We start from the raw sequence: 24,351 nt of genomic DNA, 5'->3' as shown, positions 1-24,351 counted from the left end.
GACTTTCATGAGCGCATACACCTTTTGTAACAAAATTCCAGTAAGCATAAAAAAGATGGATGAATGCATATGATATAATGATGAAGATGAAAATGACTACTACAAATTGTCGTGGAGCTCTTAAAATCTTGCTCCCGGCCACAAAGATCAGGATTGATGGAATTATAATGCCAGTGGTTATAGAGAAAAATACATAATTTGATTTGCCTTAACACTATGCTATCAGTCTGACAGACGCATGCTATGAAAGTAAAATAGCTCCTATCTCTCAATATACCCTTATATTAAGGTGTCATGTATATAACCATATATGAATGGCTGTAATTGGTAGATGTCCTTTGCTTCAACCTTTTTACTCGATGTGGCTCATTTTGCTAGTCTTCATTGAGTGATCTGTATGTTTTTTTATATTGAATTATTGTCATTGTTAAAAAAAAAAAAAAAAACATAAGTTGCGTCAATTTGCACAAAGTTATATGCTAAACTGTCCTTTCTTGTGATGCAACAATCTTTGGTTGAGGACCACAAATAACTCCTTTTGTGCATATTGTAATGTTCTTCTGTAGAGTTGAGCAAAAAGCTTCACGTTGCCCTGGTCCAACATTCAATCCATCCCAACGTGGATGCCAAGTCGAGGGTGCAGTCTCCACGTCTGGGCATGGCATCCTTGGAAATTCCTGCCCTTACTAGGTCCCATTACGTCGTTTGGGGACTAGTCATTAGACCACATGTAACTTCATGTCAAGTGCAAGTTTTGTCAATGATGCCGGCGGTAGAAGTGAAGACTGCCCTATTCCGGGTGCGATGGAGGATCGAATTGGATGCTGGACTAGGGCAACGCGAATCGTTTTACTCAACTCTATTCTTCTGGGCTCTTTCGACACAATATAAATCCAATGTGAACTGGGGGCATTTTTAAAGACTTTAGTATGGACGACAACCCATGGTGAGGATCAGGCATGACTATGTTTTGATTGCTAAGGCCACGGTAAAAAAAACAACATTGGGAAACCTGAGTTGAGGGGACAAGAAATACAAGAAATTGCACTAAAATGATCTATAGCATTGTGTGGCACACATGCAGAGCTCATAAAAGAGAGTTGCCCCATTGGGATGGTTCGATTTGTTGGAGGAGGTTCTCAGTATCAGGCCACATTCACATGTTCAGTACTCGGTCAGTATTTTACATCAGTATCTGTAAGCCAAAACCAGGAGTGGGTGATAAATACAGAAGTGGTGATGTGTTTCTATTGTACTTTTCCTCTGATTGTTCCAGTCCTAATTTTGACTTACAAATACTGAGCCAAAATACTGAACGTGTGAATGTGGCCTAAAATAAAAATAAAAGCTTCTCTTTACAGCTCCTAAACCTTGTGATGATCTTACTACTTTGTTTTGGCTCCTTCATGGTTAATTATAATGATCACTGACCGCCGGATGATATCTGTTTTGTATTAAAGATCACATTTATAATATATGTTATACCTGTACAATTGTTTACTTCATTTTTATCCCCTTCTATCCTTATTCTCTACTAAACATTAGGTGTCAGACCATTTGCCTGTCCCCATTGTGACAAGAAGTTTCGCACTTCAGGCCACAGGAAGACACATATTGCTTCACATTTTAAACAATGTGAGTTGAGAAAATTGCGACAACAGCGGAAACCCAGCAAAGTACGCCCTGGGAAGACCAACGTCCCGGTGTCAGAGATCCCATTACAGGAGCCGATTCTCATCACCGATCTCGGTAACGTGAGGTTTACTTACTAGTCACAAACTTTCTTGCCTTAATGTTACCGAATGTTCTTCCAGGTGATGGCACTATTTATGAGTTTACAGACGGAGAGAAGAATGATAGCGTATGTGTAATAGGTCAATGACCATGCGTATATTAACATATGTTGTAGTTCCTATATCAGTGATGTCGCAGGCCAACCAGTATACAGCACAATGGGCCCCACAAAGTCCTCCATACAGCACAATGGGTCCCACAAAGTCCTCCATACAGAATAATGGGCCCCACATAGTTCTCCATACAGAATAATGGGCCCCACATAGTTCTCCATACAGAATAATGGGCCCCACATAGTCATCCGTACAGAATAATGGGCCCCACATAGACCTCCATACTGCACAATGGGCCCCACAAAGTCCTCCATACTGCACAATGGGCCCCACAAAGTCCTCCATACTGCACAATGGGCCCCACAAAGTCCTCCATACTGCACAATGGGCCCCACAAAGTCCTCTATACTGCACAATGGGCCCCACAAAGTCCTCCATACAGCACAATGGGCCCCACAAAGTCCTCCATACTGCACAATGGGCCCCACAAAGTCCTCTATACTGCACAATGGGCCCCACAAAGTCCTCTATACAGCACAATGGGCCCCACAAAGTCCTCCATACAGCACAATGGGCCCCACAAAGTCCTCCATACAGCACAATGGGCCCCACAAAGTCCTCCATACAGCACAATGGGCCCCACAAAGTCCTCCATACAGCACAATGGGCCCCACAAAGTCCTCCATACAGCACAATGGGCCCCACAAAGTCCTCCATACAGCACAATGGGCCCCACAAAGTCCTCCATACAGCACAATGGGCCCCGCATAGTCCTCCATACAAAATAATGGGCCCCTCATAGTCCTCCATACAGAATAATGGGCCCCTCATAGTTCTCCATACAGAATAATGGGCCCCACATAGTCCTCCATACAGAATAATGGGTCCCACAAAGTCCTCCATACAGAATAATGGGCCCCACATAGTTCTCCATACAGAATAATGGGCCCCACATAGTTCTCCATACAGAATAATGGGCCCCACATAGTCCTCCATACTGCACAATGGGCCCCACATAGTCCTCCATACTGCACAATGGGCCCCACAAAGTCCTCCATACTGCACAATGGGCCCCACAAAGTCCTCCATACTGCACAATGGGCCCCACAAAGTCCTCCATACAGCACAATGGGCCCCACAAAGTCCTCCATACAGCACAATGGGCCCCACAAAGTCCTCCATACAGCACAATGGGCCCCACAAAGTCCTCCATACAGCACAATGGGCCCCACAAAGTCCTCCATACAGCACAATGGGCCCCACAAAGTCCTCCATACAGCACAATGGGCCCCGCATAGTCCTCCATACAAAATAATGGGCCCCTCATAGTTCTCCATACAGAATAATGGGCCCCACATAGTCCTCCATACAGAATAATGGGCCCCACATAGTCCTCCATACAGAATAATGGGCCCCTCATAGTCCTCCATACAGAATAATGGGCCCCACATAGTCCTCCATACAGAATAATGGGCCCCTCATAGTTCTCCATACAGAATAATGGGCCCCTCATAGTCCTCCATACAGAATAATGGGCCCCTCATAGTCCTCCATACAGAATAATGGGCCCCACATAGTCCTCCATACAGCATAATGGGCCCCACATAGTCCTCCATACAGCATAATGGGCCCCACATAGTCCTCCATACAGCATAATGGGCCCCACATAGTCCTCCATACAGCATAATGGGCCCCACATAGTCCTCCATACAGCATAATGGGCCCCACATAGTCCTCCATACAGCATAATGGGCCCCACATAGTTCTCCATACAGAATAATGGGCCCCACATAGTCCTCCATACTGCACAATGGGCCCCACAAAGTCCTCCATACTGCACAATGGGCCCCACAAAGTCCTCCATACTGCACAATGGGCCCCACAAAGTCCTCCATACTGCACAATGGGCCCCACAAAGTCCTCCATACTGCACAATGGGCCCCACAAAGTCCTCCATACTGCACAATGGGCCCCACAAAGTCCTCCATACTGCACAATGGGCCCCACAAAGTCCTCCATACTGCACAATGGGCCCCACAAAGTCCTCCATACTGCACAATGGGCCCCACAAAGTCCTCCATACTGCACAATGGGCCCCACAAAGTCCTCCATACTGCACAATGGGCCCCACAAAGTCCTCCATACAGCACAATGGGCCCCACAAAGTCCTCCATACAGCACAATGGGCCCCACAAAGTCCTCTATACTGCACAATGGGCCCCACAAAGTCCTCTATACTGCACAATGGGCCCCACAAAGTCCTCTATACTGCACAATGGGCCCCACAAAGTCCTCCATACAGCACAATGGGCCCCACAAAGTCCTCCATACAGCACAATGGGCCCCACAAAGTCCTCCATACAGCACAATGGGCCCCACAAAGTCCTCCATACAGCACAATGGGCCCCACAAAGTCCTCCATACAGCACAATGGGCCCCACAAAGTCCTCCATACAGCACAATGGGCCCCACAAAGTCCTCCATACAGCACAATGGGCCCCACAAAGTCCTCCATACAGCACAATGGGCCCCACAAAGTCCTCCATACAGCACAATGGGCCCCACAAAGTCCTCCATACAGCACAATGGGCCCCACAAAGTCCTCCATACAGCACAATGGGCCCCACAAAGTCCTCCATACAAAATAATGGGCCCCACATAGTTCTCCATACAGAATAATGGGCCCCACATAGTCCTCCATACAGAATAATGGGCCCCACATAGTCCTCCATACAGAATAATGGGCCCCTCATAATCCTCCATACAGAATAATGGGCCCCTCATAGTCCTCCATACAGAATAATGGGCCCCTCATAGTCCTCCATACAGAATAATGGGCCCCTCATAGTCCTCCATACAGAATAATGGGCCCCTCATAGTCCTCCATACAGAATAATGGGCCCCTCATAGTCCTCCATACAGAATAATGGGCCCCACATAGTCCTCCATACAGAATAATGGGCCCCACATAGTCCTCCATCCAGAATAATGGGCCCCACATAGTCCTCCATACAGAATAATGGGCCCCACATAGTCCCCCATACAGAATAATGGGCCCCACATAGTCCTCCATACAGAATAATGGGCCCCACATAGTCCTCCATACAGAATAATGGGCCCCATATAGTCCTCCAGAAGCTGAGCAGAATGATATACCTGTTGGTTGGAAAAGATTCAGTATAGCCTGTATTTTATTCATTGAAGTCTCTGGTGTATGTGTATGCATATGAGAGATAGCTGTCAATCACTGGGCGGCACCACCCACTGGACTCCTATTCATACAATTCTAGGGACTTTAATAAATGAAATACAAGTTTTACTGAAACTTTTCCCACAAAAAGCACATAAATCTGACCCGCTCCTCCTGCTCTAGAACATCCTGCTTGCAGATCACATACCATTTTCAAGATGACTGGTTCCCCTTATAGGAGCACACCATGCTAATACACATATACATGACTAATCTATTTATGGTTCTTTCAATTAGCGCCTGCAGTAGGGAAAAAAAAAATGTGCATCTGCTTTGCCTGGAGTGTTCCTTTTATGCTACATCTCCCCCGTTATTATGAACTAAGTTATAGTTCAGTAAGTTGATGTTCATCTAAATGCTTTCTGACCTGATAGTAGTGTTGGACAGTATTCACTTATGTGTTCTGCTGGGTTTTTTTTTTCCCAAAAAAAATCATCAGACATGTACATGTGACTACAGCCTTCCAAGTTAATTTCTCCATCTTTAAAGCCAATCTGTCACCAGATTTTACAATACATGCTACAAACATAATAATTAAATACATTTCGTAGATCTGATGAGGCTGGTGTATTTACTTTGAAAAATCCTGATTGACAGCTCCTCAGTGTCCCTCTTGCTACTGGATTCTCAGACTATTTAGAAAAAGCTATAGCTGTAAGTCAGGCTTGGTCGGTGGATAATAAATTCACTTGGACTTGTGAATCATTTTCAGCTGGACTCGTGCTGCTGCTAACTCCTTAAATGCCTCTGTCAATCGCTAACAGCAGCATTTAAGGCATGTAATCCCAGACTTCGGCCTCTGACTGGCCTTCAAGGAAGGTCATGATTTCAGCTATATACTGCAATGATTTTAGCTGTATACTGCAGCTGTGTACTTCATTTGTTCTAAATAATGCAGTCCTGATCAGTGGATTGCAGGTTCAAGTCCTATAAAGGGACTAAAAAAAAGCAATAAAGTATGGATGCTAAAAGTAAATCTCAACCCCTCCCCCCTTTAAAAATAAATATAATAAAAAATAGACTATGTAGTATCGACGCATCTGCAAAAGTCCGATTTATGTTCATATAAAATTTAAAATCCTTAAAAAAAAAAAAAAGCCAGAGGTGTTTTATTTTTTATCTTTTTTAAAGGTCAGATCATCCACCCAAAACAATAAAAAGTGATCAAAACATTGTATGCATTTGAAAAATGGTATCAATAAAAACTTCAGTTTGCCACACAAAAAAACAAATTTAGATACTGAACCAAAATTTTTTTTATTCCATTTATTTACTTATTTATTTTTTTACAAATTCTGATTTTTCTTTTTCATGTTTTTAATAAAAAAACAAACTGACTTGGAAAATCATATTACCGGGTCATTTTGATGTCACTTTGTGCTCGGTCTGACCTCTGTCCATGGCTTTGTGCCGGCTTCAAGAAGGCAGACACTGCTGAAATGGAGGCCAGATAGAGAACAGTGACTCCATCGGCCTCATTAACGTCATTGGTCCCACTAGGTTCCGCCCAGATCCAGGTTTTTAGATCTTCAAACAGAGCCCCCCCGTGTGACTTTCATACAGTGGATCCTAACAACGCCCAATGGACTTCTTTGACTGCCAACAAGGTTTGTTAGGGACCTGTTGTGGTCTCTACCAACTTGGCAGCAAGAGTAGCTTTGCATACTGCAATATTCTAGCTGTCATACGTGGCAGGACAGAGCCAGATGTGTGAGCTCTTCCTAAGAGAGGAACTGCCTGGGATGTGTATATATATTTTGCAGCTTTTATTGTTGCATAACACCAATTCTATATGGTTTATCATAGCACATTCAATGTGTGACTGATCTGAACTCTCCCACTCCATCTACATGTTGCAAGTGGCTGACCTAGTAATGACCTTGTGAAAGTTTTATGACTGTCTTGAAAGTGCATACTCACTCGGCAGAATTTCTGGGCCATCTACTACTGGATTTCTATGTATATTATTGTAGTACAGTGTGTTTTGTATACATGTGAGAAGATCACATTGGCGATTTCTGTGATCCTGAGCCCTCACTGATTAACAGCATTTAATGACTCTACAAATTGTCAATTTTTTTGTGAAAACATTGATGATTGTAAAATTATTTTGGAAGAGTCAGGGAACCCGTTTATACAGTAGTTACAGTTTTGTGACTATTGAACAATAAACGTTATACTGTAAGAAATTAGCAATATCTTAGGTGATAAAAAGGATCCTATCTATGTACTCTACAGTGATGTGAAAAAGTATTTGCCCCCTTCCTGATTTCTTATTCTGTTTGTCACACTTAAATGTTTCCGATCACAAAACATATGTAAATATTAGACAAAGATAACACAAGTAAACGCAAAATGCAGTTTTTAAATGAAGGTCTTTATTGAGGGGAAAAAAAAATCCAAACCTATAGGTGAATCGACTTTTTAAGGTCATGCCACAACATCTCAATCGGACTAAGGTCAGGACTTTGACTAGGCCACTCCAAAGTCTTAATTTTGTTTTTCTTGAGCCATTCAGAGGTGGACTTGCTGGTGTGTTTTGGATCATTGTCCTGCTGTGTAACCCAAGTGCGCTTCAGCTTGAGGTCACTAACAGATGGCTGGACATTCTCCTTCAGGATTTTTTAGAAGACAGCAGAATTCAGGGTTCCATTTACCATAGCAAGTGTTCCAGGTCCTGAAGGAACAAAACTGACCCAGACCATCACACTACCATCACCATATTTTACTGTTGGTATGATGATCCGTTTTTGGAATGCTGTGTTACTTATACGCCAGATGTAATGGGACATACACCTTCCAAAAAGTTCAACTTTTGTCTCATCAGTCCACAGAGTGTTTTCCCAAAAGTCTTGGCGATCATCAAGATGTTTTCTGGCAAAACTGAGACAAGCCTTTGTTTTTTTTTCGCTCAGCAGTGGTTTTCATCTTGGAACTCTGCCAAGCAAGCCATTTTTGCCGTGTCTTTCTTACGGTGGAGTCATGAACACTGACCTTAACTGAGGCAAGTGAAGCCTGAAGGTGTTTGGATGTTGTTGTGGAGTCTTTTGTGACCTCTTGAATGAGTCGTTGCTGAGCTCTTGAGGTAATTTTGGTCTGCCGGCCACTCCTGGGAAGGTTCACCACTGTTCCATGTTTTCACCATTTGTGGATAATGGCTCACTGTGGTTCGCTGGAGGCCCAAAGCTTTAGAAATGGCTTTATAACCTTTTCCAGGCTGATTGAGATCTCAATTACTTTGTCTCTCATTTGTTCCTGAATTTCTTTAGATCGCACCATGTCTAGCTTTTGAGGACCTTTTGGTCTTATTCACTTTGTCAGGCAGGTCCTATTTAAGTGATTTCTTGATTGAGAACAGGTGTGGCAGTAATCAGACCTGTGTGTGGCTAGGGAAATTGAACTCTGCTTCCTAAAGATGTGATAAGCCACAGTTAATTTGTGTTTTAAGGGGTGGGGGAGTGGGAATCACTTTTTCACACAGAACCCTGTAGGTTTGGATTTCTTTTTTCTTTAATAATAAAGATCTTAATTTAAAAACTACATTTTGTGTTTTTTGTTATTTTGTCTAATATTTAAATTTGTTTTGTGTTCTGAAACATTTAAGTGTGACAAACATGCAAAAGAATAAGAAACAAGGAAGGGGGTAAACACTTTCTCACACCACTGTATCTCTATCGCTCTATCTATTTATCTGTATATCTATCTATATATTTATCTATCAATGTACTCTATCCATCTATGTACTCTATCTTTTCTTTGTCTCTATCTTTATCCTTTATTTTTTTCTCTCACTCATATAGGCCTTATCCAGCCCATTTCACGGAACAGTCAGTTTTTCCAGAGTTACTTTATTAATAGCTATACTCATGAAGCTGATCGACCCTACAAATGTTACTACTGTCATCGAGCATATAAGAAGTCCTGTCACCTGAAACAGCATATCAGGTAATAAGAAACGACACTTACAGAAAGATGACCGCTTTCATCAACAATGTAAATATATTCATTAAGGCCCTTTGTTGTAAAACGGCAGAAGTACGCTGCGATCACTATGGTTTGTGTATATGAACATCAACTATGTGAAAAAATACATGCAACAATGAGGTTTTTTTTGTTTACTTTCAATTGGTGAAGCGAGAGAATAAACATTTTTCATTGCTAGATTTATAAAATGTGTAGCTAAACAGGCCATAAATTATTATAAAAAAAAAAAAAGAGCAGACAAAATGAAAGCTGTCACTGTAAAAATTAAATGCGTAAAGGGAAGCTATAATCCCAAAATAAGTTGTTTAAGCCCTTAACGAGCAGGTGATTTTTCATTTTTGCACTTTCCGTTTCTTTCTTTCCTTTTTTCAAGAGCAATAACATTTTATGATACAAAAAAAAAACTGCCCAAATTTTTTAAAAATACGTGTGACACACTTACATAATTTGAAGGAGTTTTCTCCTTTCAGATAATTTTCTGCCAGAACATTCTCTAAAAGGGTACAAGCCCTTTTAATTATAACAATAACAAATTTTGCTGCACTCACCATACCTGGGTCCACTGGTGAGCTTCCAACGATTCTCTCTGCATGTTGATAGATCTGCATGTTGATAGACAGCCAATCAATGAGCTCAGCGCCTCTGAAGGGAGGTATTCAGCCTACATTGGCAGAGCCGCTGAGTTCACTGATTGGCTACTGTGCTGTGATATCAGCAACGCACCAATGCCAAACACTTTGAGCAGCGTCAGAGGCTAACTAGTGGACCTGGGAATGGTGAGTTAAACACGGTTTGTTATTTTTTTAGCAAACTGCAGCCGAGACAGAACATTATTTGAAAGAGGACAACCCCTTTAAACAATAGGCCATTATTTGATGATGGCTTTCCTTTGAGAGCGCTAGCCAGTGTATGAATACATAGTCACTTCCCAAAAAAGCAAAACGTTACATACACATAAAGGCCACACATACAATAAGATTGTTCTTTATTCACTTGTCAATGCAAAGACATTTAGAAACAATTCAAACTATCCATAGACACAAGAGTCCAGAGCCCTAAATGAGGCCAGAGACCACCCTACATGACTTGCAAATTGCATACAGGCTCCCAATACCATTTAAATCCTTTATAAGTATACACAACTTGTATCAAAAAAGAAAATTGTAGAGAGCATGTGCTGAGCCATCTTGTATGGGCCCCTAACCCACACGTTTCACCATACTCAGATGACTTTGTCAGGGGCCCTCAGAGAACAGACCAAATGAAATATGAACTGAACCACTAAAAATATTCTGCTTACTATTGCAGCCTTTTCTGAAGACCTTTTTCCTCTTCATGTCAACTTAGATGAATAGTCAGAATTGTAAAACAGGACTGAGTTTATAAAGATCTCTGTTGCAATGGATATCCTATTTCACAATCTGATAATATTCATCTCTCCATATGCCGTGTAAGGCGATAATTGATGGTGTTGCTTCAGCAGCCAGAAACTAGAACAAATGATAAATGGCAAAGCATTTTTTCATCAGTCTGACCTGTTGTCTCCAGCTTTCCATACATGAGTAAGCTAATAGCGGTAATAATGGTAATGGTATAGTGTGCCCTATATAAAGGGAAATAATAGAATTTAATATGCTTTCCATGTACCCTTTTGGAATAGTATAATATCTGCTGAAAATGAGGAGGTACTGCATGTAATTTATTTGAAAAAGAAACTGCTGGCTGAAGAAGATAGCCGCTATAGACACCTGTCATAATGGAAGACTCCACTCATTGGCCACGATTCATCAAGATTGGCACCGGTCATGATTAGAGGGGTACATAAGGGAAAAGAGAAACAGCGGCACTCACCAGTTTCATAAAAATGAGAAGTCCTTTAGTCCAATCTTTGGGACATGGACTGAGTAGGCAGGGAAGCCGCATTTGGCTTCCCTGCCTAATCAGACCATGTCCCGAAGATTGGAGTAAAGGACTTTAAAATTTTCATGAAACTGGTGAGTGCCGCTGTTTCTCTTTTCCCTTATGTATGCTTCTAACACTGTTTAGCAGAGCACCTAATCCACTTTCACTAACTGGAGAAGCTCCAAAGACTATGCTTTGACTGACAGGATACAAAACTTTGTCTGGTGCTGATGTACTCTATTGACATGATTAGAGGGTGTGTTGGAGTCAGAGGTGCCTGATTGATCATGAGACGCCCCTTAAGGAATCAGGCACGTCTGAGAAGTGGCATGCTCCCCGCCACTAATCTTCAGGCACCAGAGTAAGATTTTCTAGTGTAAGGTACACCACAGCTTTTCACGAATTAGATGAGCTGTGGTGTAACACCTCCGTCCCGCCCCAGCTTTTCCCATTTTGGTGGAGCTGGGCAAAACTGGCATGCACCTTGAGTTGCGCCAAAATTTTCAAAGTGTTTTACACCAGATTTCTGGCCAAAACACTTTGATGAATCGGCGTCATTGTATTTACTCACTGCCTAATAAAATACCCTTTTTTTTTTTTGTTTTCTTTAAGCTGCAATTCTTATATATGTTTAGGTCTCTGCTTAGGAACCAACTAATTCCCAATCATCTGAATGGCTGCCATGTAATACTACATGTCCTGCAGTAGCCACTGTATTAAAAATGCCTGTGTAACCAAAATCAACAGATCACTGCTGTGGCTTCAGCTTCCCACCACACAAAAATAAAAAACTGAATTTTTTGTTCAGCAACAGTGATGGAAGTGACTTATTTGTTTGATTAAATATTACAAGAAAATCACATAATTTCTTTTACCTTTTTTTTTTTTTAGGTCTCATACCGGTGAGAAGCCTTTTAAATGTTCTCAGTGTGGAAGAGGCTTTGCTTCATCTGGCGTTTTAAAAGCTCATGTCAGGACTCACACAGGATTAAGATCTCATAAGTGTCCTATATGCAATAGCGCTTTTACAACTGGTGGCAGCCTGCGGCGGCACATGGGCATTCATAATGACCTACGACCATATATGTGTCCATATTGTCAGAAAACATTTAAAACCTCTCTAAACTGCAAAAAGCACATGAAAACTCACAGGTAACTATCAACTAAGTGAATTATTTATTTCTATTCTGATTTTAAAGAAGCACTCCTCCCATCAAAGTTTTTATCCTCTTAATATATTGCAATCATCATATTACATACTGTAGCTCTGTGTATTTACAATTGCTCATTTTGCCTTTCTCCCCAGTAAATTCTTCTCTTTTCTTTGTTCTATGTAGAAACAGGAAGTCTCTTCCCTGCATGAGTCATCCCTGTTATGTTCTGCTACCAGAGCTAAGGAAAGAGAGGAGATCTGTCCCTACGATTGAACTCAGCTTAATCCCTACGATGTAACAGGGGACCTGATCCTGCGATCAGACCTGCTAAAGTCCTAAGCTAGTCTGTACGGAGACCTATAGATGTGGGGAAGGAATCCCTACAAGTACTAAGGACTGGGAGGAATATGGGACACCTCCTAACAGAAATAGTAGCAGACAGACGAACAAACAAAATATATAGAACATAGAGGTCAGTAGACCAAGCAAACTAACAGAGCAAGACACAGAGCACAGGCTAGCTAGAAAGTAGATATACAATGGAGTCCAGCAAAGCCAGAAGGGCGGAGCAGGCTTAAATAGGCCAACAAGGTCATGTGACCAGCAAAGGAAAAAAAACCTAAGAGCAAGGTTCTAACAGTACCCCCCCTTCTAAGAGGATCCTCCGGATCCCCTAGGACCAGGTTTATCAGGAAATCTCCTGTGAAACGCTCTGATAAGTCTGGACGCGGAAACATCATCCGACCTCACCCAAGAGTTATCCTCGGGTCCGAAACCTTTCCAGGCCACAAGATACTGCAAACTACCTCTATACAGTCTAGAGTTAAGGATGCGAGAAATTTCATATTCCCCGTCCTCCACCACCGGAGGAACAGAGGCAGAGGCGTCACAATCCGATACAACAGCTTTTTTCAAAAGAGAGACATGAAATACCGGATTAATTCTCCAGGAGGTAGGAACCTCCAACCTAACAGCAGATTGGTTGACAACCTGAAGCACCTTAAAGGGCCCTACGAACTTGGGACCCAATTTCTTAGAAGGAATCCTCAACCGCAGATTCCTAGAGGACAACCAAACCATGTCACCAACAGCGAACAAAACCTCCTGTCGTTTCCTATCAAAGTAGTCCTTAGATTTTCTGTTGGCCTCCTGAAGATTACCACGCACATCCGTCCAAACACTCTCCAAATCACCGGAAAAATTCTCCTCCTCAGGCACGGCAGATCCCAACTTGGAGAACGACCCAAACGACGGATGTCTCCCAGAACAACAAAAAAAAGGTGAACAACCAGCAGAAGAAGATGTATGATTGTTCAGAGCAAATTCAGCAAGTGGCAGAAACTCAGACCACCCCTCTTGATTGTCTGCCACAAAACAACGCAAGAACTGCTCAACATCCTGGTTTTTCCTTTCTATCTGGCCATTAGATTCAGGATGATATCCGGACGAGAACGATAAATGAACTCCCAACCTGTCACAAAAGGCACGCCAAAAACGAGCCACGAACTGAGGACCCCTATCAGAAACAATGTCCGTAGGAACGCCATGAAGTCTGACAATTTCCTTGACAAAGGCCTTAGCGAGAGTTTTAGCGCAGGGCAGTTTGACAAAGGGAAGCAAGTGACACATCTTGCTAAAACGGTCCACAACCACCCAGATGACAGTAAAACCCTCAGAGGGGGGAAGGTCAGTTATAAAGTCCATAGCCAAATGTGTCCAAGGAGCACTGGGAACCTCCAAAGGACAAAGCAACCCCGCAGCAGGAGTATGTGAGGACTTAGATCTAGCACATATAGTACATTGACGCACCCACTTAATGACTTCCTTCTGCCATCCAGGCCACCAAAAACTGCGACCCACCAGTCTCTTGGTCTCAGAGATTCCGGGATGACCTGCCAACCGAGATTCGTGACACTCAACAAACAAATCTCTCCTAAAGGTCCCAGGCACAAACAACCTCCCATGAGGAGTGTTAGAAGGGGCATTCTCCTGTGCTTTAAGAATCTCATTTTCCAAAACGGAGTCCAAAGCAGCTATCACAACACCTTCTTGTAAAATGTTCTCCTCTTTCTCAGCACCGACTATGGGAGAAAAACTGCGAGACAAGGCATCCGCCTTAACATTCTTAGTACCAGGGATGTAAGTAACGGAGAAATTAAACCGCGAGAAAAACAGTGCCCACCTAGCCTGATGGGCATTCAGGCGCTTGGCAGCATCAAGATATATCAGATTTTTATGATCCGTAAGAACCTGAACGGGAAATTCCGCACCTTCCAAGAAGTGGCGCCAGTGTTCAAATGCGAGTTTAATAGCCAATAATTCCCGATTACCAATATCGTAATTCAGTTCAGTCTCCGAAAATTTTTTTGAAAAAAAGGCACAGGGATGTAATCCATCCCCGTTATCCTGAGACAATACTGCGCCAACCCCCACAGAGGAAGCATCAACCTCAACCAAAAACGGCCTAGTAACATCAGGCTGCATAAGGATGGGAGCAGAGGTGAACCTCTCCTTGAGATACACAAAAGCTTCAATGGCCTCAGAAGACCACTGAACCGCATCAGCACCTTTCCTGGTGAGATCAGTCAGAGGTTTGACAATGCTAGAAAAATTTTTTATGAATTTTCTGTAGTAATTGGCGAAACCCAAAAACCTCTGTATCGATTTCAAACCAATAGGCTTAGGCCATTCCTGCACAGCCTGAACCTTAACCGGATCCATCTCAAAACCTTTGCTGGAGATAATGTAGCCCAAAAAACTAATTCTCTGTACAGCGAACTCACATTTCTCCAGCTTAGCAAAAAGCGAATTGTCCATTAATAACTGTAATACCTCACGCACGCTCCGCCAATGAGACTCCAGATCCGGCGAATAAATCAAAATGTCATCCAAATACACAACCACATTTTTGCCGATCAAAGGTCTAAGGATGTCATTAATCAGATTCTGAAAAAATGCAGGAGCATTAGTAAGACCAAAAGGCATAACCAGATTCTCAAAATGACCCACAGGAGTGTTAAAAGCAGTCTTCCATTTGTCACCCTCCTTCATGCGCAACAGATTGTATGCCCCCTTAAGGTCAATTTTAGAGAACCACTTGGCCCCCATTAACTGGTTGAACAGATCAGGAATCAATGGCAGTGGGTAAGGATTGCGTACAGTAATTTTGTTAATCTCACGAAAATCCAGACAAGGACGTAAACCGCCGTCCTTTTTTTTTACAAAAAAAAATCCAACCGCCACAGGAGACTTAGAGGGCCTAATGTGACCGGCGGCCAAACTTGTCTGTATGTATTCCTCCAAAGCCTTCCTCTCAGGAATAGTAAGGTTAAATAAACGACTTTTAGGAAGAGTCGCTCCAGGGACAAATTCAATAGAACAATCATAGTCTCTATGGGGAGGCAAAACCTGCGATTCCTTCTCAGAAAAAACTCTCCAAAAATCCTGAATAGGAACAGGCAATTCTCCCCTATCCAAAGCTGCAATACGCCCGTTACAACACTTGTCATAACATTTATGGCTCCAGGATTTAATTTCACTGGTAGACCAATCCAGTACAGGATTGTGAAATTTTAACCAGGGCAATCCCAATATTACTGGAGAAGGCAACTTATTCAACACTACCAAATCCAATTTCTCATGGTGAACACCATTAATAGTGAGAGGAAATTCACAGACCTTGAGAGTAATATTCTTCAAAGGGGAACCATCCACAGAAACCACAGCAATGGGGGATGATAAAGGTTCAGGTTTTAAATTGAGTCTTTCCACGAATCCCCCATCAATTACATTCAGAGTAGACCCGCAATCAACAAACACCCGAAATTCCATTAATTTTTTCTGAGCAATCGTGGAAGCAGCTAAAAATATACCCTTGGAATTTAAACAGGCAATATGGGCGTGACTGACCATTTTTTTTTCTTTCTTCATACGAAGCTCACAGCCTTTAATCAAATGACCAGATTTTCCGCAATAGAAACACAAGCCTTCAGAAAATCGACGGTCTTTTTCTTGAGAGCGAGGTGCCACCGATCCAATCTCCATCGGTTCACCACTGTTAGTACACACATTCTCATAACCAGAAACTGACATAGCAGAGGATTTGCTCTCATTAACCCTTGCACGCAGTCTTCTATCCACCCGTATAGCTAATTGCATAGCCTGTTGCAAATCTTCAGGTGTAGGATAAGCAATTAGCAGGTCTTTAACCCTTTCACTGAGCCCAGCAAGAAATAGACTTTTCAGAGCAGAATCGTTCCACCCTGTTTGAGTAGACCAACGACGGAAATGAGTACAATATTTTTCCACATTACCTGATCCCTGTTTTAAACGTCTCAACTCAGTCTCAGCTGATGCGACACGGTCAGGATCATCATATAATAGTCCCAAAGCAGAAAAAAAACTATCCACTGATCTGAAGCATGTATCACTAGGTTGCAAAGAAAAGGCCCACTCCTGAGGCTCTTTGCGCAAAAGTGACATTATGAACCCTACGCGCTGGGATTCATCCCCAGAGGACTTAGGTCTCAAACGAAAATACAATAAGCAAGCATTTTTAAATGAAAAAAATTCTCGGTGTTCACCAAAAAATAAATCCGGCAAACATACCTTAGGCTCCAAGAAATGTGCTCCAGGACAGTTACTCACGTGCTGACGGAGCTCGGCCACCTCCAGAGAGAGTCCCTGCAGGCGATGAACCGACACCATGATGGAACAGAAAAATCTTTCCTTAGAGAATTTGCAGGCTGGACTTACTGTTATGTTCTGCTACCAGAGCTAAGGAAAGAGAGGAGATCTGTCCCTACGATTGAACTCAGCTTAATCCCTACGATGTAACAGGGGACCTGATCCTGCGATCAGACCTGCTAAAGTCCTAAGCTAGTCTGTACGGAGACCTATAGATGTGGGGAAGGAATCCCTACAAGTACTAAGGACTGGGAGGAATATGGGACACCTCCTAACAGAAATAGTAGCAGACAGACGAACAAACAAAATATATAGAACATAGAGGTCAGTAGACCAAGCAAACTAACAGAGCAAGACACAGAGCACAGGCTAGCTAGAAAGTAGATATACAATGGAGTCCAGCAAAGCCAGAAGGGCGGAGCAGGCTTAAATAGGCCAACAAGGTCATGTGACCAGCAAAGGAAAAAAAACCTAAGAGCAAGGTTCTAACAATCCCCCTGTTCAACTCCTGACCCTGCTGCTCCTTCCTCCCCTGTTAGGGACTTTTTCAGTGACTCAGGCAGGGAAAAGAGACCTCCTGTTTCTACATAGGGCTTAGAAGGAATCAGCTAGTCAGTGAAGGAGGAGAATTAACTGGGTAGAAGGAGAAAATGAGCAATTGTAAGTACACAGTGCTATATAATATGATGACTGCAGTATATTAAGAGGATATATTTTGATGGGAGTGTTTCTTTTAGCGCAACAATTTATTTTTACAGCATTGAATATATTTTTTGTATACTTCTCACTATTACAATGGGGTTGCGCAACAACTCTTTATTTTTTTTTATCAGACATTGAGAGATGTTGCTGCTCGTGGGGTGGGACAGGGTGTGAAGTAACAGTAGGATACCCAGCAGGTAACATGACATGTCCTACTCTAATGAAATAGGTCACAAGTACAATACCTGCCGAGTGTCTCAGTTTCTTCGGCCACTGTTCTGCCCATGCTCAGGTCAGGAGTGGTGCCGGGCCAGTTCGTGTACTGCAATGCGATCCTCGCACGAGAGATACGGCCGTCTCTCTGTGCCCTAAGGAAAAAAAAAATGATGGCTTCTCCTATCAAACAGTCTGTGAAAAAAGAACTGCACGTGGATGCCATCTGAGTGCTGTCCATTTTTTTTTCTCGTATTTTATAGGATTGCACTGATGAGTTTATTCCGAGACTTCGCACAATATCTTGGATCCTTGACTGATTTTGATACTTGGGCTGCAAAAATACATTAACATGTGAACAGCTCCATAGACTATAATGGGTACGAGTTCTATCCATGAAAAACACAGATAGTACTCGTACAAGACAAATAAATGTCTGAATGAGCCCTAAGGTAGATGAGCTGTGGTCACAGGTGTATGGCAGTGGCTTACTTCTGTCTCTATTCAGGACATTACAAAGGCAAGTGCATATAGGGTTGTTTATGATGAGCAGCTAAAAGTGTGTGGCTAGCTGTATAAAGAATTTTAGACACTGTCCTTTTGCTAAGCCTCACCTCTCTGGTACCTACCAGCCATAAATGGAAGAAATCAGAAGAAAATTAGGCCCCTGTACTCTCTGCAGATGTTCTACAATACTTTTTGATTCACTCAGGAAAATGCAGGAGCATATGACTAATAGTTGTCCTGTGGACAAATTCTCCCACCTTGGCTATGGATCTGTGCAGCTCCTCTAGAATGACTATGGTCCTCTTGGTTGCTTCTCTAATTAGCGCTCTCCTTGCTTATGATGTCAGTTTAGGTGGACGGCCATGTCTTGGTAGGTTTGCAGTTGTGGCATACTCCTTCCCTTTTTGGATGATGGATTGAACAATGCTCTGTGAGATGTCCAGAGCTTGGGCTATGTTTTTATAACCTAACCCTGCTTTACTCTTCTCAACAACATTATCATTGACCTGTCTGGTGTGTTCCTTGGTTTTCATAATGCTGTTGGATCCCTAATGTTCTCAAACCTCTGAGGCCTTCACAGAACAGCTGTAGCTACACTGAGAATAAATTACACACAGGTGGACTCAATTTACTAATTATGTGATTTCTGGAGGCAATGGGTCATTCAGGATTTTAATTAAGGGTATTAGATTTCAGGTGGCTGAATACAAATACACGTCACACTTTTCAAATTTATATTTTTAAAATGTTTAGAAAACCATGTATCATTTCCTTTACACTTCACAAATACTTGCCATTTTGTGTTTGTATATCGCATAAAATCCCAATGTGTGTAAGGTGACGATAATGTGGAAAAGGGTATGAATACGTTTTCAAGGCATTGTAAATCAGAGCACAATACTTTTATCCCATAGAGTACAACTAAAATCTAAAAGCAATGATGTACTGATGGAAAATTATATTTGTGTGCTTTTCTCTCCCTTTCTGTTTTCATAAAAGCCTTAGTTGCGAGGCCTTTTCTACTATTTTCTGTCCTAATTACCGTTGCTGTACAGTTGCTATAATTACTAAACCCGGGCACTATTGTCCTCCGCGTACGTTTTCTCTGCATAGTGTATGAAGGTTATTAGGATGTTTGTGTGTTTTGTCATAGTCGGAGTGTTAGTGACAGCTTAGAACAACATATTTCTTTTATTCCCATACACATGTCCCTAAATAATGACTTTCATGTGTTGCTGAGTGCATCCAGCTTGACAGAAGGAGCAGGGGTCTAGTAATGTGACCCACTATGCTTACAAAGAAGAACATAACCAAATATATCTTTTCCAAATGCGAAAATGGTTCTTAGATGAAATGTTGACATGGGAAGCCAGAACAAGTTGTATTCTCATATAATGGGAACCATTAAGATTACAGCTCGGCCTCTTCCTCTCAGACTGTGCAGTAAGTGTTTCCATTAGGATTTCATGTCACTTTGGCTGTTAGATTTCAAGCAATTTTCCTATTTTTCTTCTTTATTCAAATACTGGATCAGAGAAGACTTGGGGATGATTGCAGATTAGAAGGTTGAAGACTGAGCTGATTTAGTCCTTCACCAGCATTAAAGTGGTCTCCTTTTCTTTAAGCCGTACCTAGTCATCCTACTTTGTAGGTCAAAATTTCTTAATCTTTTTGATTGAAAAGCTTTAAGGGTATTGACACAGAATAGAAAAGGTGTTGATTTTGCCTGCAGATTTGTGGAGAGGAATATAGTAGCAAGCAAAATGTTCTGTATGGAAATTTACCTCTGATGCAGATTTCCAAATCCACAACATGTCAATTTCTATCATTGACTTTCACCTTGGACGTTGTCCCGTTTTTGAATGCATCAAACCGGCATTTCTATCACAACAGAATCCATGTGTTACACTGGTGAATTTAGCTGGAGTTTTAGGGCGCATTCAGACGCCTGTACAAATCTGTGCGAGATTGGACCGCAGTGCACAGTCTGACCACTGCTCTCCCGACCCGAGCGTGACGGCTTCATAGATTTCTTGGAACGATTTGTATGTCCGTCTGAATGCACCCTAAGGTCACGTTCACATGTTCAGTATTTGGTCAGTATTTCACATCAGTATTTGTAAGCCAAAACCAGGAGTGGAACAATCAGAGGAAAAGTATAATAGAAACACGTCACCACTTCTGTATTTATCACCCACTCCTGGTTTTAGCTTACAAATACTGATGTGCAAATTTGTGGCAAGATGCAGCCAATTTGCATTAAAAAAAATAAAATCTGCAGCATGTGGCCTCAAACAACCCCGTTTATTACAAGGGGGTGTCTGTAAACCCTTTAAGGATTAGATGCATTGAAGTAAAAACATAGGGAATGCATGTCAGTTGCAAAAATCATAAGAACACAACATCTTGAAATTTTACCAAAAGCAAGCCCCATACATAGTTTCCTCTGTACGGGGGTCATCTGAGGAGATGATGTTGTATATACTCGGCTTATAATTGTTTGTCTGAAAGGTTTCCGGCTTTTGATGTTTGTATTATTTTTAGGGCACACTAGGACTGTCTGAGAAATAAAAAAGGAGTGGAAAAACCCTTTAATGGGCTATAACAAATAGAACTCCAATGAGTGGCTACTAATAATGCGTCACTGCCATGTCTACTGATTAACTGCGCCAGTTACAGCATATTCAGGCCATTAAATTAGAAAAAAGTATGGACAGCCTGTTGGTTCTCCCGATTTCTTTTGGTAATTACAATTCCATGAAAATAACTATTCTAAAGTGGCTCTTTTCTTTTCATTCATTATGATGTCTCTAAACACTCGGACACTGTGAACACTTGTAGATCATGTAAAGAAACGCCAGTGTAGCTCTATTAATCAGAGGAATGTGAAGGCCCAATTCTCTATTTATTCACACATTTTCAAGAGGAATAACTGAGGAACGAGACAATGCAGAGTTCTTGAAGAAAATCATTCAGCAATGTTGTTTAACAGCTGACCCATTACAAAGGGGAGTGTTGCCCAATTTACATGAGGTAGTGTTATAGTGGATTTTCTGTGCAGATTTCACTTTTCACATTCCTTCCTCAAGAAAACCCTGTTTAATATACAGTGGGTACGGAAAGTATTCAGACCCCTCTAAATTTTTCACTCTTTGTTTCATTGCAGCCATTTGGTAAATTCTAAAAAGTTCATTTTTTTTTCTCATTAAAGTACACTCTGCACCCCATCTTGACTGAAAAAAAACAGAAATGTAGACATTTTTGCAAATTTATTAAAGAAAAACTGAAATATCACATGGTCATAAGTATTCAGACCCTTTGCTCAGTATTGAGTAGAAGCACCCTTTTGAGCTAGTACAGCCATGAGTCTTCCTGGGAATGATGCAACAAGTTTTTCACACCAGGATTTAGGGATCCTCTGCCATTCTTCCTTGCAGATCCTCTCCAGTTCCGTCAGGTTGGATGGTGAACGTTGGTGGACAGCCATTTTCAGGTCTCTCCAGAGATGCTCAATTGGGTTTAGGTCAGGGCTCTGGCTGGGCCAGTCAAGAATGGTCACAGAGTTGTTCTGAAGCCACTCCTTTGTTATTTTAGCTGTGTGCTTAGGGTCATTGTCTTGTTGGAAGGTGAACCTTCAGCCAAATATGAGGTCTAGAGCACTCTGGAAGAGGTTTTCATCCAGGATGTCTCTGTACTTGGCCGCATTCATGTTTTTCCTTCAATTGCAACCAATCGTCCTGTCCCTGCAGCTGAAAAACACCCCCCATAGCATGATGCTGCCACCATCATATTTCACTGTTGGGATTGTATTGGGCAGGTGATGAGCAGTGCCTGGTTTTCTCCACACATACCGCTTAGAATTATCACCAAAAAGTTCTATCTTCGACTCATCAAACCAGAGAATCTTATTTCTCATAGTCTGGGAGTCCTTCATGTGTTTTTGAGCAAACTCTATGTGGGCTTTCATATGTCTTGCACTGAGGAGAGGCTTCCGTCGGGCCACTCTGCCATAAAGTTTCGACTAGTGGAGGGCTGCAATGATAGGAGAAAGTTCCACAAAGTCAACTATCTCCCTACTGCATGTCTGGAGCTCAGCCACAATGATCTTAGGGTTCTTCTTCACCTCTCTCACCAAGGCTCTTCTCCCACGATTGCTCAGTTTGGCTGGACAGCCAGGACGAGGAAGACTTCTGGCCGTCCCAAACTTTTTCCATTTAAGGATTATGGAGGCCACTGTGCTCTTAGGAACCTTGTGTAATGCAGAAATTCTTTTGTAACCTTGGCCAGATCTGTGCCTTGCCACAATTCTGTCTCTGAGCTCCTTGGGCAGTTCCTTTGAGCTCATGATTCTCATTTGGTCTGACATGCACTGTGAGCTGTGAGGTCTTATATAGACAGGTGTGTGCCTTTCCAAATCAAGTCCAATCAGTTTATTTAAACACAGCTGGACTCCATTGAAGGAGTAGAACAGTCTCAAGGAGGATCACAAGGAAATGGACAGCATGTGACTTAAATATGAGTGTCTGAGCAAAGGGTCTGAATACTTATGGCCATGTGAAATTTCAGTATTTTTCTTTTTTAAAAAATTTTGCAAAAATTTCTACATTTCTGGGGGTTTTTTTCAGTCAAGATGGGGTGCAGAGTGTACTTACTTACATTTACCAAATGGCTGCAACAGAAATTACTGATGGTCTGATTGTTTGGGGTAGCGAGCTCCAGAATATTGGGGAATCACGGAAGAAGTCTTGGAGACTAAAGGAGAGAAAACAAGGAGGTCTTATGCAGACTGTGGATTACATGTGTGGAGGAATAGAGAGAATTGTTTGAAGCTGTGTAGAGGGAAGATGTCCTGGACAGCCTCATACATCATCGCTAGTTTTTTGAACAGTATTCTCTGGCTAATGTAAGGCTGCATAGGAGGTTGTTGCAGTAGTCCAGTCTGGAGATGATGAGGGCATGCTGTAACATTTTTGTTTCAAATTTGAGAGAAGAGTTTATTCGAGGAATGCTTTTGAATTGGAGGTGGCAGGAGGCAGTAAGGCCTTAAATATGGGGATTGAAGGTCAGAGCAAACATTGTACTGAAGCTGTGGACTTGGGAGACTGGAAATTATGACACTATTAAAGGGCTCCATTTACAATATATAGCTATAACTGATTGTTCAGCCGGTAGTTATTGCTCCCTACTCTTCCATACATAGGAATGCTCTGTGTTCTCTGTGCACGATCAGCTGCTAGACTCCTCATACAGTGGCTTATCTCCCTGAGATTAGAAGGATTGGCAGCCCAAAATGAGTCATGCCTGAACCTTATCTCCCCCAACGTCATTTGTTGGGGAAGAGTCAGGAGGCCTTTATATACACTGTGTTCCAAATTATTATGCAAATAATATTTTCTCAGATTTTCCCAAATTACGTATATGAATTGCAGTCATTGTAATTTTCCAGTCAAATAACTATTAGAGTACAATTGAAAGGTTTTTTTACAAACTGCCTATGATAACAGTATATTTTTAAAAAATAAAACACTCAAACTGCACTCAAAATGCATGTTCCAAATTATTATGCACAGCAGAGTTTTCAACCTTTTCATTTTAATAAAGAACAAAAAAATGGTCATTTTTGAAATTATAAGCATTAGCAGGTTATTACAAACTGAAATCAAACAGTTTTCACCTCAAAACTTTATTCTAGGTGATGTTACATTTGCACATAGGACCCCTTGTTCGAAAGGAGCTTCTGAACTCTCATTCATTGAATTTGTCAGGTTTTGGATGGTTTCTGCTTCAATTGTTTTGCATGAGGACAGAATACCCTCCCAGAGCTGTTGCTTGGATGTGAACTGCCTCCCGCCATCATAGACACTCCTTTTGATGATGCTCCAGAGGTTCTCAATGGGGTTGAGGTCAGGGGAGCATGGGGGCCACACCATAAGTTTGTCCCCTTTTATGCCCACAGCAGCCAGAGATGCAGATGTGTTATGTGCAGCATGAGACGGGGCATTATCATGCATGAAATGATCTCGATGGTCCAGATGGATGTAGTGGAGGATGGCTGGTTGATGGACACCCCATGCAAACACAGCTACGGCGCCAACAAGGAGGAGGT

At 42.1% G+C, this 24,351-nt stretch overlaps 1 protein-coding gene across 4 annotated transcripts in view; it reads left to right on the top strand.

Moving 5' to 3' along the window:
• Window positions 1-24,351, top strand: part of ZNF236 (zinc finger protein 236) — a 183,580-nt gene that overhangs the window by 48,321 nt on the left and 110,908 nt on the right. For all 4 annotated transcript variants that reach the window (XM_073678924.1, XM_073678925.1, XM_073678923.1 and 1 more), the window contains exons 12-14: window positions 1,546-1,749; window positions 8,898-9,042; window positions 11,875-12,135. In XM_073678924.1, the coding sequence (XP_073535025.1) occupies window positions 1,546-1,749; window positions 8,898-9,042; window positions 11,875-12,135 (610 nt within the window). The remainder of the gene's footprint in view (window positions 1-1,545; window positions 1,750-8,897; window positions 9,043-11,874; window positions 12,136-24,351) is intronic.

Source organism: Phyllobates terribilis, unplaced genomic scaffold, assembly GCF_046119375.1.
Source record: "Phyllobates terribilis strain yellow unplaced genomic scaffold, ASM4611937v1 Scaffold_4__5_contigs__length_816908805, whole genome shotgun sequence".
Lineage (NCBI taxonomy): Eukaryota > Metazoa > Chordata > Amphibia > Anura > Dendrobatidae > Phyllobates > Phyllobates terribilis.
The sequence above is the reverse complement of the archived record's forward strand: the minus strand, read 5'-3'. Positions and strand labels throughout refer to the sequence as shown.